Raw genomic sequence first — 17,949 nt, forward strand, 5'->3', positions numbered from 1 at the left:
CCCAACTCCAAGACATATTTGTAACTCCCAAAGACATGGTTGCAGCATCTCATTGAAGTTGGCTCCTCAGCTCAAGATCACCTCACCATACCTACAAGTCATGAAACAAATTCCAAGTGACCAACTATACTTAAGTAAATGTTAAATGTTTGTTTTAAACAAATCAAGTTAATCAAGTTTTACACCCCATTGATAATTAGTAATTTAACTCATACCATTATTGTTGTGGGTTTGCTCTTCTGAATGCTACAACCTTTGCAGACTTGGCAGCCATTTTTCTCTTCACCTTCTCTTGTGCAGACACAATTGAAGTTGTAGTAGATTGCTGTGAGGACCTCTGTGAGGACCTGGTTACCCTCTGTGAAGAGGTAGCATCATCATCCCTGCTGTTTCTCTTTCTCTAAAAAAGGCAAGAACAAAAACATTAGATTCTACATAGTTTTATCATGCAAAACTAAATATGACATTGAGTATGTTATCATGCCATACCTTAGGAGCACTGTGAGAAGTAGATGGTCTCTTGTCTTTATACTTGCAAGTCCTCTTGTTATGATCAGTACCTCCACAGAGTTGACATTTGATACTCCTTGTCTTCTTCCTTGAATTACATGGGGCTGCCTCATCTGATTCTCTTCTCCTACTCATACGAGGTCTACCAATCCCCCTCTTTAATATTGGAGGAAGCAAGTCAGTCTCTTGTAGTGTACTAAGATCACTCATTGGGTAAATTATTTCTTGATAGGCGATTAAATATCTTTCTGTGGTGTAAGCTGGATCACAATAGTCCTCTAAAGTTCCCCTATAATTTAGAATGCAAACTCCAGCATGTTTACAAGGTAATCCCGTTGCTACCCAGACCCCACACTCACAAGTTGACTCAGTCATGTTAACAACATATCTTAGGCCAGATCCATCTTGTATCTCAAACAGCTCTCTACCTACTGAAATGGGTACACAGTGCCTCATACCCTTCCGTACCGCCTCCAGTTTCTCACAAATTATTGGAGTCAGCCTTGTGACACTGGTTAAGCCACTCTCATACCTTTTATATAATCTTTTCATCATCTTCACTCTAAGACCATCCACCAAAGTAAGGATAGGCTTACTCCTCAAGGGTCCTACCTAGTGATTGAATGACTCAGTACAGTTGTTGGTGATGTGGTCACTTTTGGCTCTATGATCAAAAGCATGTCTTGCCCACATCGGTGCTGGTGTCTTCATCAACCAATCATAGGCCCCTTCATTATCTTCCTTCATTTCATTCATAGCCTTTTGGAATCCATAGGCATTATATGATTTGCATGCAGCCCAGAACTGGCTCCTTAGTAGAATGCCACTACCCCATCGTGACTTGAAGTTATTGTATAGGTGTCTGCAGCAATGCCTATGGTGTGCCTCAGGGAATAATTTTGCAATAGCTTCAATAAGACCGTATATATGAAAAGAATATTCACTAGTCAAAAACCTAAACATTGTCATAAAATCACAAATATAATGTCAATGATATTAGTCATACCTTCTGTTTATCTGTCATAAATGTATATGGAAGTCCTGTAGGTGTGACTGGACCAATGGCATCACGTAAACAACTGAGAAAGAATAACCAACTGTCAGTGGATTCATTCTCAAGCACACCGTAAGCAACTGGATACATGCCATTGTTTCCATCCAGTGAAACAGCAGATACAAGAACTCCACCATATATTCCCTTCAAATGACATCCATCAAGGCCCAAGAATGGCTTGCATCCCTTCAAAAAACCTTGAACACAAGCATTAAAGCATATAAACAAACGCTTGAACTGACGATCTACTCTGTATTCATCTCTGATTAATCCACTCTCTACCAGTCCATGTTGGAATCCATTCTGATATTCTATCGCTACTTGATTCCCAACATTTGCTATCATTATCATGTCTGCATAACTTTCCAGTCTCCTAAATGCTTTTTTATGACTTGAACTATCTTCCCCTAGGGCAATCCATTTAGCCCTATACAATTGCATATTGCCTATATCCAATGAATACTGATCACTCAACAGTTGTTCCATGGTTTTCAGACTCACATCTGGGTCCGATCTAATTTTGGACCCAATCTTTCCTGCTATCCAACGTGCACTTACTCCCTTATTTCTAATCAATTTCATACATGTGTGAGTGGGAGTAAATGTCTTGATAGCAAATGTAATGCCATCTTTTAAACGTGAAGCATATATCTTCCATGGACACCCTCTTCCTGTACAAATTGCACTCACCTTTTTGCCCTCATTTTTTATCTTCAATGTCTCAAAACATTCTTGCACTTCATAATCCTTCAGGACTTCTCTGAAGTGTTGCCCATTCTTGAACAATTGTCCAACTGTCAAATGGATCCTATTGCTTGGATCCCTCACTATATCAGACTGGGTGGAACCATCCTCTTCCTCACCATTTGATCCCTCTTTACTGTTCTCTTCCTCTTCTGCATCACTTCCAAATTCTTCATAGTCTTCATCACAACTCTCTGAACTCTCACTTAAATCATCAGATTCTCCAGCTACATAATCAGAATCTGATGTGTCATTGTTCACTTCCTGTTCCTCACCCTCAAGTACCCTGCTAGCTGATGGATTGGTTGGATCAGCTAATGGAATGATTGCATCATTACTTCCCAAATCTATAGTGGTAGTAGTAGTTGTAGTAGATCTCATAATACTAGCACTCCTACACCTACTAGACATACCAACTTCAGTAAAAGAAACTCCACTATCATGCATAACTGCAGAACTCCTATTGTCAAATGTGACTCGGTTATGAGATGCAGTAGTTAGCCCAAGAACAGCGGTCTGACTGCTATTATGCATCACAATAGAACCACCCTTTTGAACATTCATGTCACCATCCCTTTGAATATTTTTGGCACCATTCCTTTGAGGATTACTGAGGCCACCCCTTCTTATATTAGCTTTTGGCCTAGTACTTGTAGACATATTAGTAAGGGGAAAAGCTGGATATGGTGCTCCAATCTCTGGTCTATTTCTTGCAGTATCACCCACAAACTGGACATGGTGTCCATTGATGGTAACATGATCAGTGTTGTTACCAACTTGGACATTGTAGACATACATGTGGATACAATCCACCTGAGTACCAAGCTTGTTTAACATTTCCATCACATCTTTATCTGTCTTCACTACCATATCTTTCATATTGTCAGTTGTCATATATTTGACATTGAAGTCCACAGATCTCCCTTTGGGAACAGTACTCAAAAGTGAGTTATATATATCACAAACCATATCTAGGTAACCATATCGTTCAACATCAATAATCTTTGTAAATGTGCCTTGAAGATAGTGATACTGTACTTCAGTCATTGTCATCTTGAAGATTAGAGACTGTTTGGCTGCATGGTATATGGATTTTATAGAAAAGTGGGAGAAGCAACAATTAATCACATTAGTCAAGAACAGTCATTAAAATTCAGGTTTGACAAATTACATCCAAGTATCAATATTATTTGATAAACTTCTCAACTAAAGAAACAAATACAAGATTATCCATTAAGTCAGGTACAAATTTATATAAAGCTTCTATTTTCATTTCTATAATTCCAATAACTTGTAGTGCAACAAGGAAAGTAAAATTCCCCTCCCCCAATGGAAACTTGGTGGAAGATGCAAGATGAAAGGGAAACAAGTGTTATAAACAAGAGTTGCAAGTAGTACTTGCATATTTGGGTGCAACCAAAGAAGCTAGAAGAAAAAGGAAAACAGTAAGCAAGTCAATAAAACTTGGGAACTGGCTGGACTCCATATACAACTGAATTATAAACTAAAATGAAGGGCATGAAAAATAATAGAAAGGTCCTTTTATTGACCCCAACTATGCATGTGAAGGTCATCACTATTTTTTTCATGACTCTGCGGATGCTAAGTAAATACACAAGATCATGTTACACATGAAATTAAAGAGACTGCAGCCCATGCAAACTAAAACTGTCATGACCATCCTGAAGCTATGCAGATAGCTAAGTTGTTTATGCCTGGAACACTCATTGCCAACAAAATTTATCATGAAAGCTTGCATTCCAGAGAACTAAGTCATGACAACAATAACCACATGAAAGAACCTCACATGCATTCAACTCCACCTTCAAGAAAAGCACAACTAGATTTTAGGCCAGCAACCATCTACACATGGAAAAGCTTATGAACAAGAACAAGGGATATCTTTCTGGGGAAAAAGGTTTTCTTGACAAATGAGAAGACAGAATTCAACCGTTCGAAGGGAAAGACTAAGTTCACTTGATATTAAACCAATCACAAGATGCACTTGAGCAGAAATTCATCTTTCTACAAACTGTACACCTCTGAGTCAATTTAACAAAAAAAAAAAAAAAAAGGAAAAAAGGAGTTAAGCTTCAACTTCTGGTTTCCGTTGATGATTTTACCCTTTCAAACTCGTGAGTAAAGCAGTCTAAAAACTATGACATAGCAAAGTCAGACAGAAAAACTTTCAGAACTTGTGATTTTACACTGCAACATTTGCCCCTTGGGAAAGAAAGGTTTGCAAAATAGAGAGCTAATGCATCCACCCACCTGCTCTCTCTCTCTTATGATGTTCTGTGACAGAAAAAAAATAAATGACAACTAGTACCCATCCCACTCGTCAAATTTCAGCCCTAAACAAGCAACTGAAATGCCTAAAAAATGAGTCTAAGGTGACAAGATTATGAACAGGCCACTATGTAAAATGTCATGCTTATAATTTTGTGAAACTTCACATTGACTTTTCAACCACTTCCCTTTACTGTTTTGAGCTGAAATTTAACCAAAATAAGGTCTTAGAACAGGGAATAAGTCACACGAATGGTATATTCAGGCTGTGGTAAGGTTGATGGGTTAAGGGAATGGATCAGAATAGGGAAAACAGTATAGTAACAGTTTAGGGGATGGGAACAAAATAATGTATGTAGATAAAGGCCTGAAACAAATTAGTGTTTAATTTCTAGGGCTTAATTGCAGGCAACAGGTGAAATACTTCCTGCCGATCTCAAAACACAAGGCTGAGACTAGAGGACTCAATCCAAGGACAGGCTGAGATGGTAGGGGGGAAGTAACAGCAGATCCACAGGTCCAAAAGGGTTGGAATTTGGATCGAAGGGTCCTCTAACAGGGGGAAGAACTAGAATTAGAAGGTAGGGTCAAATTAGAAACTAATCACAGATTGAGACTTGCAGCAGAGAGGTTTGAAGGTTGAAGACAACTTATAATGACTGTAGAACAGTGTAGGGATGAAGGAATGAAGTAGATAGCAGACTTCTACTTTATTCATTGTTGCAGGGTATGGAAAGAATAAAACAAAAGAGAGACAGATAAGTTCAATAAACGAAACAGATCTATGGTAACAACAAATTGACAGTAAATCTTTTCAAAAAATTCAAAACAAATAGAAATTTCAGTCGAAAAACCTTAGTTCTTACCGAGTTTGAGCAGAAAAATATACCTTTGTCCTTGCTCGCTTCTCTCTTCCCTTCTCAGAGAGCAATCAACTGTGTTTTTTTCTTCTGTCTTGCTCCGAGAGCTTTAACGGTGGCACCTCTCTATCCTTTTGTACTCCTGAAGAAATCGTGGCCTGAGAAGAGGGCTGAGACCTTCTTCTTCTTCTTCCTCCGGTTTGCAGCAGCAGGTGAAGCGCAGAGATGAAGCGAAGAGGATGAAGTGCAGAGAAAATGAAGATACCCTTTGAACTAGGGTTTATTTCACTACTAAGGGCATTTTAGTCCTAAAATATCAGTGACAACGGTTTATTTCACTATTAAGGGCATTTTGGTCCTTAAAAAACCGTGACAAAGGCACACTCTCACTACTAACCCCCACTGTTACGGGTCTGTAACGGTGGGGGGGTAGTTGGTTATTAGTATGCAACAAGGGGGGGGGGGTAACAGTTGTTTCAAAGTTTTTGGGGGGGTAATAGTAAATAGTAAAGTTTTTGGGGTGGTAATTGTAAAAAACCCTATTAAAAATACATTAACATCAGAATGCGGAGAAAGAAATATAATATTTCAAATGGATCAGAAATAAGCGAAAGCGTGTAGTTAATAGTTACATGATGTTCACCGACTAAATGGTAATAAATACTGTAGTTTACACAGCTCCCTATGACCATCAAGTAACTACAAAATGGTATAACATGAATGTTTATACAAGGGCTAAAGCCCCAAAATAATCAAAAAGCGACCAAGTCCCAAGCATCTGTTATACCCAATGGATCACTGAGAGGGGGGGTGAATCAGTGATGTCTAAAATTGTTCCCTCACGTGCCATTCTCGTCAACAAATACCTGAAAGCACAAACACAATCCACAAGGCACACAGAGAATTACGTGGTTCACCCGAAGGCTACATCCACAGTGCAATGACCACTCGAGCACCGACTCAAAAGGTGGCGTAAATGTATAAGCACAATACGGAACAATTCCACTAGCACCCACCAATGAGGAGCACCCTCCCGTTATAAAAATTCAACACAACACCCACTATGTTTGGAGCTACAACCCCAAAGACACTAGTCACGCACCCACGTAACAGTGTTTACAGCCAATCACCAATAAATCAAGGTTTATAATGAAAACCCCTAATACATGATGTCTACCCAAGTCCCAAAGTAAACATACATGTAAAAATGTAAAAATCAGAATTTAAATAGACAATGTGGCACCCTCTCTGATTTCTATGTCTTCTTACAAACACCTTATCAGACAAGGTGCAGCAACTCCAACTTCACCAATCAAAAATAGATAAGTATGGCAGCACCTTACAGGATATGATAACCAAACCTCCAAGAGACACCAGTTCACAATCAGTAGCAATATATCAAGTCATGGTAGCAACAGTACAGAATAGTGGCAACAGCAACAATCATATAACCCTCTTTATAATTACTCTCAATGAATCAAAGAGGAACAACATGAAACCATGGCAGCATATAATCGAGCAATCTGATATTACTTCTTACAGTACCAAAACTTCAGTAAAACAATAGCAGCACCATTGCACCATTCGATCATAACAGCAGCAATTAAAATCAAATCATCAAGGGAATGTAATGGCAGTAGCAACAATACCTCTTCTCAACGTGCACCTCTTAGATGACAGTAGCAATAATAGAAAATCCAAGGCTGCCTTCTCTGTACTCAGATTCTCAACTCCACATGACCCGAAGCATTCATCTCTATCTTCTCAAATATGGGCAGCAACACGGTGAACTTGATTTCAGGATAGTAACACATGCAACACCTTCCTTCTATCAAATATAGTTGAGTAATTCCTCTTTAACTTCTGCAAACAGCACCTCCTTCCTTTCAAATCTGGACAGCAGCAGTAGCTTGGAGATCATCAATATATTCTGTAACACAGTAGTAGCATCCTTCAAATCTCTTGGCAGCAAGCTTCGTTAAACCTTAATAAGCACGGACCAAATCTCTCGATCAAGCTTCTCTCTTGAATACTAGTATGATGCCTTCTAATAGAACCATGACAGCAACCACCATAATTCTCAGATCTTCTTTCAATTCTGCCACTTCACATACTCCCAAACAGCTGCTCTATTTCTCACTCTTTTCCTTCACAATTCTCATGCACTAGAAGAGATTTTTTTGCATACTGCAGCCCCTCTTTTTATATGAACATAGATAGGCAGCAGGATTCGGCTCTTATCCAGCCGTGGCGGGAGCTGCATGGTGCAGCACCCCCCTAAGATATTGACACGTGGCACCCAGTAAATCCAAGGGTCTCAAATCTCTGCTCTGTAAATGCACTCTTTATTCCTCTCTGTTGACGACCTGACCCGGATCTCACACTTTCAATTTAAAAAAAACGAAAGCAAAACCAGTCGTCTTCCTCCTCCTCTTTCCCTCTTTTGCTCGATCTGCCTTAAATCTCAAACCTCATCATATTTCGGTTCTTGGCGCAGGAGATCCGGCGACGGCGAGAGGTGGCGAAGACAAGAGCAGGTACATCCGTCCTTCTCTTCCCCTAACCTCCTTTGCGATATGGGTTCTGAACCCAAAATTTCAATACCTAGAACTCACGTCACCCTTTCCGTTCTTGGAGTAGAAATCCGGTGACGGCGAGAGGCGGCAAAGACAGGAGCAGGTACACTGGTCCTTTTCTTCTCCTCACCTCCTTTGCGCTATGGGTTCTGAATCTTGTTGCGTATGCAGTGATCAGCATCACAACAGGGTGTAAAGGGAAATGGAACACATTCTCCTCATGGTAACTTAGTCTAGACTTCTATATCTTGTTGTCTTGTTCTGTTTTCACTTGGTTAATTTAGGCTATAGAAAATGTTACAGGGATATATGTCCATTAACTAACTTGCTTGAACTGGCATTTTCTAATATAATTGTGTTAGTTGCAGAAAATGCCACTGCATATACATCTATCTTGAAGAAATTTCAGACTCATTATACTGTGTGACAGATATAGGGGGAATATAGTAGTATCCCTAGACGAATCATCCTTACTATTATTACTGATGATTTTTTCTTCTAACAAATTGAATTTTTTTTTATTCAGATAGAAAATGGCAAAGATGAGAATATCTCTGAAAGACCTCGAATACAGAGGTGTTGAAGACATTTGATCAGCCTTTTCTCATGAGCATCTACAGTAGAGACTGATGTTGAGCTTGATTATAGCTTGGTATTTTCAGGATCTTGTTCTGTTTGCACATTAGGTTGCCCGGTTTGAGTCTTTGAGGTGTGTGTGGAATGGGCAGGGGAGGGAGATGGAGGGACACAGGATTGAAGATTTTATGTACTGTAGTAGTGTCTTAAAATTCCTGCCCCGAGGTTTGCTTATATTTGTTGTCTCGTATCACCTTTTTATATCCAGAGTTTGGCATTATATGTAAGATGAATTGAGTTTCAGAGGACCATGGAATATTGAAATAAGATGAAATATTCCTTTTGCTTCAGTCTCGCCTTCCATCGAGTAATATTAAATTAAATACTAGCATATGCTCTTGCCAGGGTTCATGGTAGTAAAACAATTACAGATTGTAAGAAAGATTGCAGAAATGAGATCAGCAATGAGTAACCATTGTCCAACCGCATTTCATCTTCCTCGAATCCACCGCTCTACTGTGTATTAAAAATATAGAAAAGCAGAGATCCTGAGCCCAGATGAACAGAGCCAATTACACCACAAAGCATAGCAATTCTAGAATTGAATTGATCAGATCAAACAAGAAGAGTAATGGGAAAAAAAATGAATTACATTATAAATTAAAAGAAAAAACAGAAAAAGGGAATACCTATTTCCCTAATTACGAATTTCTGATATCATTCTAAAATAACCTCTAAAGAAGAAGTGATAAAGAACAAAATGAAACAAACAAGGAAATCAAATCTCATCAGATCCAATTATGGCTGTTGTTGTGCATCCATATAACCAGCATCGACAAGCACCTTCTCCCTCTTGGCCAACTCAATATCCTCATCAACCATCATCTTCACCAATTTCTCAAATCCGACCTTGGGTTTCCATCCAAATTCCTTCCTCGCCTTACTCGAATCCCCCTTCAAGTTATCGACCTCAGCGGGAGAAGAGAAGGACCAGTGTACCTGCTCCTGTCTTCGCCGCCTCTCGTTGTCGCTAGATTCCTGCGCCAAGAACCGAAAGGGTGAGGTGAGTTCTAGGTTTTGAAATTTTGGGTTCAGAACCCATATCGCAAAGGAGGTTAGGGGAAGAGAAGGACGGGCGTACCAGCTCTTGTCTTCGCCACCTCTCGCCGTCGCCGGATCTCCTGCGCCAAGAACCGAAATATGGTGAGGTTTGAGATTTAGAGCAGATCAAGCAAAAGAGGGAAAGAGAACGAGGAAGACGACTGGTTTTGCTTTCGTTTTTTTAAAATTGGAAGTGTGAGATCCGAGCCGGGTTGGGTCGTCAATAGAGAGGAGTAAAGAGTGCATTTACATAGCAGAGATTTGAGACCCTTGGATTTACTGGGTGCCACGTGTTAATATCTTAGGGGTACTACACCATGCAGCTCCCGCCACGGTTGGATAAGAGCCGAATCCTAGGCAGCACAACTTCTGCGAGAGAAAAAAGAAACTTAAGAGTTTCCATTCTATGTGCAAACTTGGGCCGCAAGGTTATTCTAATTAGGAAACCTTGATTTAAAAGAATCAAATCCTTTCTCTAACTGTAGCGGATCTGTATTAGAGAATAAGAAGAGTCCAAAAATAGATTATGTCCAATCCAAGAGGGAGAGTTTCTAATTTCGTGGAACTTCTTGCCCATCATGCCAGCTGTCCAAATTACCATATAAGAATTCTGAAATCTGCCCGAGACTCCTCCTAGAGTCCTTGTTTAACATGTTTGCTGCCTTCTCCTCTTTTATTAATTTTTAAACCAACTCAATAGCTATGCAATCTGCTGTGTACGCATAAGGTTTATCTCTAACACTTGTTGAACTTATGTGCATGAAAAATCCTTAAAGGGCATGTGGCAGCTTCTTTTTCTCTTTTTATTTAATAATAATGCATGATGTTGTCCATCATCATATACACTGCATCAGGGCATCATACGGGCAGTAGCTATATTTATATTCAACTAATGTGCATGTGCTGCTGAGATCACTATTCCACTTAAGCTATCATCAATCCACAAAAACAGAATTGGTTTGGTTCAAACTGAGCCACTTCGAAATTGAACCAATACACTTGGTCCTCAATTTAACCAGTCCATTAAATCTACCAATTAAATGCAGACACTTTGGCAATGTTGACACCAATTACAATACATGTGTTGTAAATATGTTGCTCAACACATAGATAACAGCATCAATACGGTCCATAGGCGCAATCATCACAAGGACATCCATCACCGTGTTCCTCCGACATAGCCTCCGGTTCCTCGGTACCGATATCATCATATCCCGCGGACTGGACTTCAAGACCAACGAAGTATCTGTCATCTGCATCATAATCTAAAAGAGTATGTACAATGGGGGTTTGTTCCACCGAGCTAGTGAGGGGATGAGGAATGCACAAACACACAATTCACACATAGTCCATGATGAATGTAAATGCTAGTAGATTTTTCACCTAACACACAGTCTAAGTGAATGGTATACGGTACTGTGACAACTCGGGAGATACTGTGGGTCACTTATGTTATCACCACAATGAAACCTCAATTGTCACTAGGGGGCTGCGCCGGTCGAAGCCACCAAAACCACCCAGAGATAGACCCTGATGATCAGTGGTCATCCTTGACCTGACCTCTCTCCTCCATAAGCCAAGAAGCTTTGATCACCCAACACCTAAGCCCCTGTTGGTAAGGGTCGTAGCATAGGGGAAATGAATCCTAGCCACATATATACTACATGCAAATCCTATCGTCTCGAGAGGTATTACGGGTGCATCAACGTCCCATTCCATCTAGCACCCGGGTACCAACACGATACAGCACATACAGGCCAATATGACAAGCAATATAAGTTTATGAACATTTCTGGGGTTTTGGTATCGGTACATCCGGCACCGTAAACCGATACAAGATGAAGCATAACCCATAACACTAATAAATCCATTCACAATCAAGGTAAAGAATATGCAATTATGCAACATGCTTAATGAGGATGCAATAACATGGTTAATACATGTATAGATAATAGTAAACCCAACAAAGCCCAAACCCACTCACCAAAGATTTGCATATAATATGTTGTGTCTAGAATAGGTTACTTTGGTATGCGCTCTGCCGTACAAGTTAGGCTATTTAGGGATGCATGAATAGGGTGTTAGAAGAGTGTAGGTGGGTCCCACAAAGAGTCCCCACAAGCTGCCATTCATGACAACACAAAAGAACTCGAACAGATTCTCGAACGGAGGCAGGAGCCTTAGTCCGTTCGTGGATCCATTCTCAGTAATGAAAAACCCAAATGGAAAGGGATAAAATGGACTAAATGGATTCTCGAATGGAGGTACGATCCTGGGTCCGTTGGTGAATCCGTTCAAGCCAACATTCAAATTTTAAACCTTAAATTGCTGAACGGATTGTTGAACAGAGGCCGATGCTTGGGTTTGTTTGTGAATCCGTTTGCACCAGCATACGAATTTCTTAAGTTGTTTGATTTCTAACCCAAATCCTTAGTTGTATTATGTTCTTAGGGCTTGGAGAGGGTCATTTGCAAGGTCCAATAATGTCAAGAGAGCCTAGCCCTAAGTTGGTCTTGGGGATTCAAGAATTGGATCCCTCCAAGGCTTCCATTTCTAGGTCAAGGTTGTTTAATGGTCAAGAGTAAAATGGGAAGGTCTAAGTAAGGTATTATTGGTCCAAGGATGAGCATTAAATCATCCATGAGTTAGGTAAGTGCTCCACTAGCAACATTGGGTTCCAAGGGAACCCTAGGCTAAAACTGAACTCCATAAATGCCATTAAATTCAAAATTAGAGAAGAGGAAGAGAGATATTTGAGAGCTCTTACCTAAGCAAGGTGAGCCAATGATGGCCCCTCCAAGTGGCAAGACCTTCCCTCCTTTCTCCCTTTTCTCTTCTTCCTTCCTTTTCTTTCTCTTTTCCTCTTGAATGATCGGTCCTTATTTTGGTGGAGTGTTAAATGAGCCAATAAATGGCTTAGGCTCTATTTATAGGAAGTGGCCACTTAGGGCCTATTTGACTAGGCCTTAGTAACCATGGTTCTGGTTAAAATAGGTTTTGGGCCTTGTGGGCTCACAATCAAGGTCCAATAATTGTGAGGGAGGTTAGGAGTAGGGTCCATCATGTTCGAGGACATGGCCATCGTGTCCGGAACATAGATACGTGGGTCCCACACAAGGAAACACACAACAAGCCTTACAGCACGAACGGATTATCAGACGGACTCACTAACAGTGGGTCCATTCGTAAATCTGTTGCAGTTAAAAGGGCTGAAACATGAAGAAAAATCTCGGAGTTTAAGCCCACACTTCAAGGGCTTAAAGGGGAGGATAAACCACATATCAAGAGGTTAGTAACTTAGCCCTTGTCTATCACGGTGTATCCCCCGTGATTCCGAAGAGCTTCCCCACTGCGATGCTGACCTCATCAGTGAGTGAAATGTTGATATGGCATGACATAGGGTGTTCCGTCTGGTACTCCTGGCTACTAGGGCTTGTACTAGGAGGGTAGTCAACGAAGTTGCCATCGACGAATTTCCCCCACTCCCGGTTATGAAACCTTTCCTCGACGGGCAAACCCATGCTGAAATCGATGACCTTGTAGTTGGGCTTTACCACAATTGAGAACAGCTCACAAGCATACAAGGTAGCAGTATCTACACATCATGAGGAAAAATAAGAAATAATTAGGATCTCGGGTGTGGCTATAACACAAAGTCAGTCATTTGTCTCCACCTGAGCCGGGGGACGCTCTGCATCTTGTATTTTTCATAATCGCATTGATTTAGCATACATATATATATTTCTATCGTTAACCTTTAATTTTGGCATGATGCAGACTCTTAAGTATTCATGTGCAGTGTACATAGTAGTTAGTATAACATAGTTTAATTTATTTAAATAGTTTGTGCATCATTATTTAGCCATGCATGTGGGTATAGGACATTCATAAAGGGAGAATATTCAAAAACAAACATCTAGTAGAAAAACCGATTTACCCGAGCGAGGTGGGTGCCTAACATCTTCCCACTCTCGTAACCTGACCGCTTACCCTGAATCTCTGTTCAGACCAAACATAATCTCGTAACCCTTCTTAGGGCTGCATCAATTGGGTCCTAGGCCCTAATCCTAGGTGGCAACTCCATTTCACATGAATAACATGACCTGCATCCCCCGTTAATTGACACATAGACTCCTCTCCATTGAGGAGTATAATACCCTATGCATCGCGACGCGGCGAGAACGGATCCTCACACCCCCTTAAATTTGGTCTTGTTCTCAAGAACACTTAGTTACAAATGAAAATTAAAATAATTCTCACCTAGATCTCAAATTTTTTTGGGGGTAATTCACAAGTTGCTTCCTCCAATGGCCAATGGAGACGAATTGGATGTTATGCCCACGAACTCATTGGTCCAACAATACTTGAGATTAGAGGTTTGAGAAGCAACGTGTCACAGGCAAATGAAAATCCTATACGGACCCGAGGTGATCAATCTCTGTTGAACAAATCACTTCCATCCACTATTGTTTTAAGCCGTTAGACAGAGGAGAATGTTCCCGTATAAACCCGTGACAGTCGATTTCCTCTGTCGTGCCTGGCTTTGATGCCATTTGATACGTGCAAGGATAATAGAAAGAGAAAATAAAGAAGAGAGAGAGAGAGAGAGAGAGAGAGAGAACAATTAAGGTAGGTTTTTGGCTTTATAGGCGAAGTCGGACATCTGACTTGGATGGGATCTGGATCCTCTACTTCCAAAGCTTGTACTTCCATCCTACTTCCATGACCTCTCACTGTGCCACCTGGATTGACAGCCATCCAACGACTGAGATTAAAAAAATTCAAATTTTTTTGAAAACCTCATAGCATCCTATTTGAACCACCTTAGACCCAAAAACAAACCCACCCACCAGTCCAAACTCACCCAAACCAAACCCTTCAACACTCAAACCAAACTAGGTTTCAAATCGTTTAGAAAACTAAAAATCCCCAAATCTAAGCTCACAGTTCTTCTTCTTCCCACGGTTTCTCTCTCTCTCTCTCTCTCTCTCTATCTGTCTATCTATCTACATGGTTCGGTTGTTCATTGTTAAAACCCATCCATATTCGAATACTCAGTCAACATCGCATCAAGGTTAGATACCTCTCTCTCTCGCAACTTTCATGGCGATGAATCTTGCTTTCACCGGCCATGATTTCGATCATTCAACAGTTCTTTTACAGATAATAAAGGATTATTTGGGTTACATTGTAACTATCATTCAAAGAATGCCCAAATCTTCAAATTTCGTGGTTAGGAGTTGTCTCTGTCAAATATTGCAACTTTATTCTCCTAAAGATGTTGAGAACACAGAGAAGATTGGGGTAGAAATCCGAAGAGGGAGAGAAGTCTCAGTGGTAAAGTTTAAAGTTGAAATCCTGATTCACCATGGATTCTTTCATTCATAAGTGTGGATGTTAACCACACTTTATATTTCTCAGATTCTCATATACATTCGATTTAAAGATCTTCAAAAACCCACAATCTGGATGATAAGAGTTTTAAAAGTGATGCTTGTATCCATCTAAATCCCCCAAAAAAAGCCCCAAATTACTACCACTGAAGGTGTCTTCTTCTCCGTTGGAATCCCCATTCTGTGTTTTGAATCCCGGAATCCCCATTCTATGTTTTGAATCCCTTGTTCTAACAAGTATAAAGGAGATGAATCCAAATTGAGTGATTGAGGAAGCAAGGCATTGAAGCAATGGAAGGGAAATTAAAGAACTCCAAAACTTAAAAGGTTAGGTTTCTAAAATCATTCCGTATTTTGAATCCCTTGTTCAGATGGCAAGTATAAAGGAGATGAATCCAAATTGAGTGATTGAGGAAGCAAGGCGTTGAAGCAATGGAAGGGAAATTAAAAAACTCCAAAACTTAAAAGTTAGGTTTCTGAAATCTGGATTCAATTCGTCGGTAGAAAATTTCGATAATGAGAAACAAAAAAAGGATGAAGAACGTCGGCAGTGGCTGTAAGAACAACAATCTCTCCATCTTCATCGTCGTCTTCTTTGTCTTTCTCTTCGCCATTTTCTTGTACAATGAGGATGTGAAATCGTTTGCAGAGTTCTGATTCTCAACATCCAAATCGCAAGAACTTCAACACGACCTCTCAAGTTCAAATAACCCAATTCAAGAAACCAGCTAAAAAAATAGGGAGAGAAGCTTTGGAGAGATGGAGAGGATTTGGGAATTTTAGGGATTTCTTCGAAACGATCTGAACCAAATGAGAGGTTTGGGTTTAGTTTGAGTGAAATGGGTTTTGTGTTGATGAGCCGAACCGGTCGGGTGGGTTTCTTTTTGGGGTTTAAGGTAGTTCACAAGGATCCCATTATGATTTAAAAAAAAAAATTGAATTTTTTTAATCTCAGTTGTTGGATGGCTGTCAAGCCAGGTGGCACAGTGAGAGGACATAGAAGTAGAATGGAAATACAAGCTTTGGAAGTAGACGATCCGGATCCACTTGGATGAGAAAGCCTATCTCATCTCATTTAAGAGAAATTTTAGGGATTTTAAAGTCTATCTTCCATTTCATATTAGCCTATTAAATAGGCAAAGCCGAACAAGTAGTAACTAATTCCTAAAACTTCTCCCACACCTCATGTACAACTTCAGTTACATTCCGAAATAACTACAACAAATAACCATAACTCCACGTGTACGTAACCACTAACATAGTTATATAGGCTATATTAACTACTTACAACTACTCACGTTCATACCGACACATAATAATCCATCCCCCTAAAATTTTGTCTTGTCCTCAAGACCAATTGTAAAAGCAAAAGAGTGCACAAATAAAAATTTAAATAATTCCACCCAGATCCCATAGAGAAATATTAGCAACTCCTAATAAGTACATAGCATGTATGATGTATCCACTTCTTATATGTGAGATGAATAGAACAGGATATGATAAGTGTGCACCATATGGGGAACAATTTGACATTGATCACTATACAGTGCAAAGATTGAAGTAAATAAATATCTGAAATGAGGTCCAAGCAACAACAAAAAAATAAAAAAAAACAAGAGGACAAGCATTTATAACAGGATTTCAAACACGGAAACCATCTGAAGAGGGCCAACATGGAAGCACTGCCATGAAATAAAACATTGCTCCCAGGGCCTAACAGCTGATGCACTTGAGCTACACTGCTTCATAAAAGCGTTTTGCAGAACTAAGGAACACATGATGTCACCTTTTGCAAGAGATATTTGAACCCATATTTGCACAATTGATGTATCAGAATGACATTTTTCATTTCCTTAAAGAAATCAAACTGCACATCAGATGGTCGTTAACCACTTCTACATTTAAGTTCTTATCCCTGACCTACTATAAATTATCCTGATATAGCAAAAGCTATATGCTAAAACGTTCTTCCGTCACCACAAAGAACCATCAGCCACTCCTTATAATAAGGCAGGGACCATTCAATCAAAATTAGGAGATGATGAAGGCACAGCAACATCAACCAGAATAAGAACCACCAACTGAAAACAAGCTCCTGGAGAATGACTTGCTACTTCCCCTTGAGCTTACAGTAGGCATACAAACCAGAGCCAAGGAAACCAAGAAGTTGCCCAATAACGTTCAACTGGCAACAAAACATGGCAGATAGTTCATATGAGAAAAACAAAAACTTTGGGTAGAGGACGTCAAATAAGATAAGACAGAACGGAAACTTAAACATACAATATCAAACGGAAGCCCACCAAATACAAGCCAGCCAAACCCGACAGTAAAAAAATCCTGCCACAGAACAAAGATCGGCAATGCCGAGATAATGTAAGGGATTATTGTCCATACCATACAAGTGTAAGGTCTAGTCTTATCTCCTATACATAAAGTGAACTGATGAGAAGATTGTAATATGAAGAGGATAACATGAAAATGTGCAGGACTATACAACATCTTTTCTCAGTTTGCTGAAAATGAGTATTTTCAATCATCCACCACATCAATATGTGAAGATGATCTCCTGAGGTTGTACCTACCAAAAATATAGGCTCTATATGGCACACGATACTTTGTTCATATTGTTGCAGAACTGCATATTCTCATCGTCAACAAAGAAAGAAACACAGGTAGGTGATGAAAGGAAGATTATTATTTTAGTATATCTAGTATCTACTTCATATAGTTTAATGATTTTGTCAATAAGATACGTCGTGTGGTTGTTTGAGGACTTGGGGTTGAACAGAAGGCCAGAACAATTGAACAATCAATTGCTGGTTTAACTTGCGATCCAGGCTTCA

General features: G+C 39.9%; 1 protein-coding gene and 1 long non-coding RNA gene across 2 annotated transcripts in view; one reads left to right on the top strand and one right to left on the bottom strand.

Annotated features, from left to right (window-relative positions):
• The first annotated feature begins 8,201 nt into the window (after window positions 1-8,201).
• Window positions 8,202-8,959, top strand: LOC122671977. Its single transcript, XR_006334423.1, has 2 exons — window positions 8,202-8,256; window positions 8,560-8,959. It is a non-coding gene; the product is annotated as an uncharacterized LOC122671977 (long non-coding RNA).
• Window positions 8,960-17,038: 8,079 nt separating this feature from the next.
• Window positions 17,039-17,949, bottom strand: part of LOC122670430 (UDP-N-acetylglucosamine transporter UGNT1-like) — a 73,652-nt gene continuing 72,741 nt past the window's right edge. The window contains exons 10-11 of the mRNA XM_043867302.1: window positions 17,387-17,443; window positions 17,039-17,288 (exon numbers count right to left, since the gene is read on the bottom strand). Coding sequence (XP_043723237.1) covers window positions 17,214-17,288; window positions 17,387-17,443 — 132 coding nt within the window. The 3' untranslated portion in view covers window positions 17,039-17,213. The remainder of the gene's footprint in view (window positions 17,289-17,386; window positions 17,444-17,949) is intronic.

This window comes from Telopea speciosissima, chromosome 8 (assembly GCF_018873765.1).
Source record: "Telopea speciosissima isolate NSW1024214 ecotype Mountain lineage chromosome 8, Tspe_v1, whole genome shotgun sequence".
Lineage (NCBI taxonomy): Eukaryota > Viridiplantae > Streptophyta > Magnoliopsida > Proteales > Proteaceae > Telopea > Telopea speciosissima.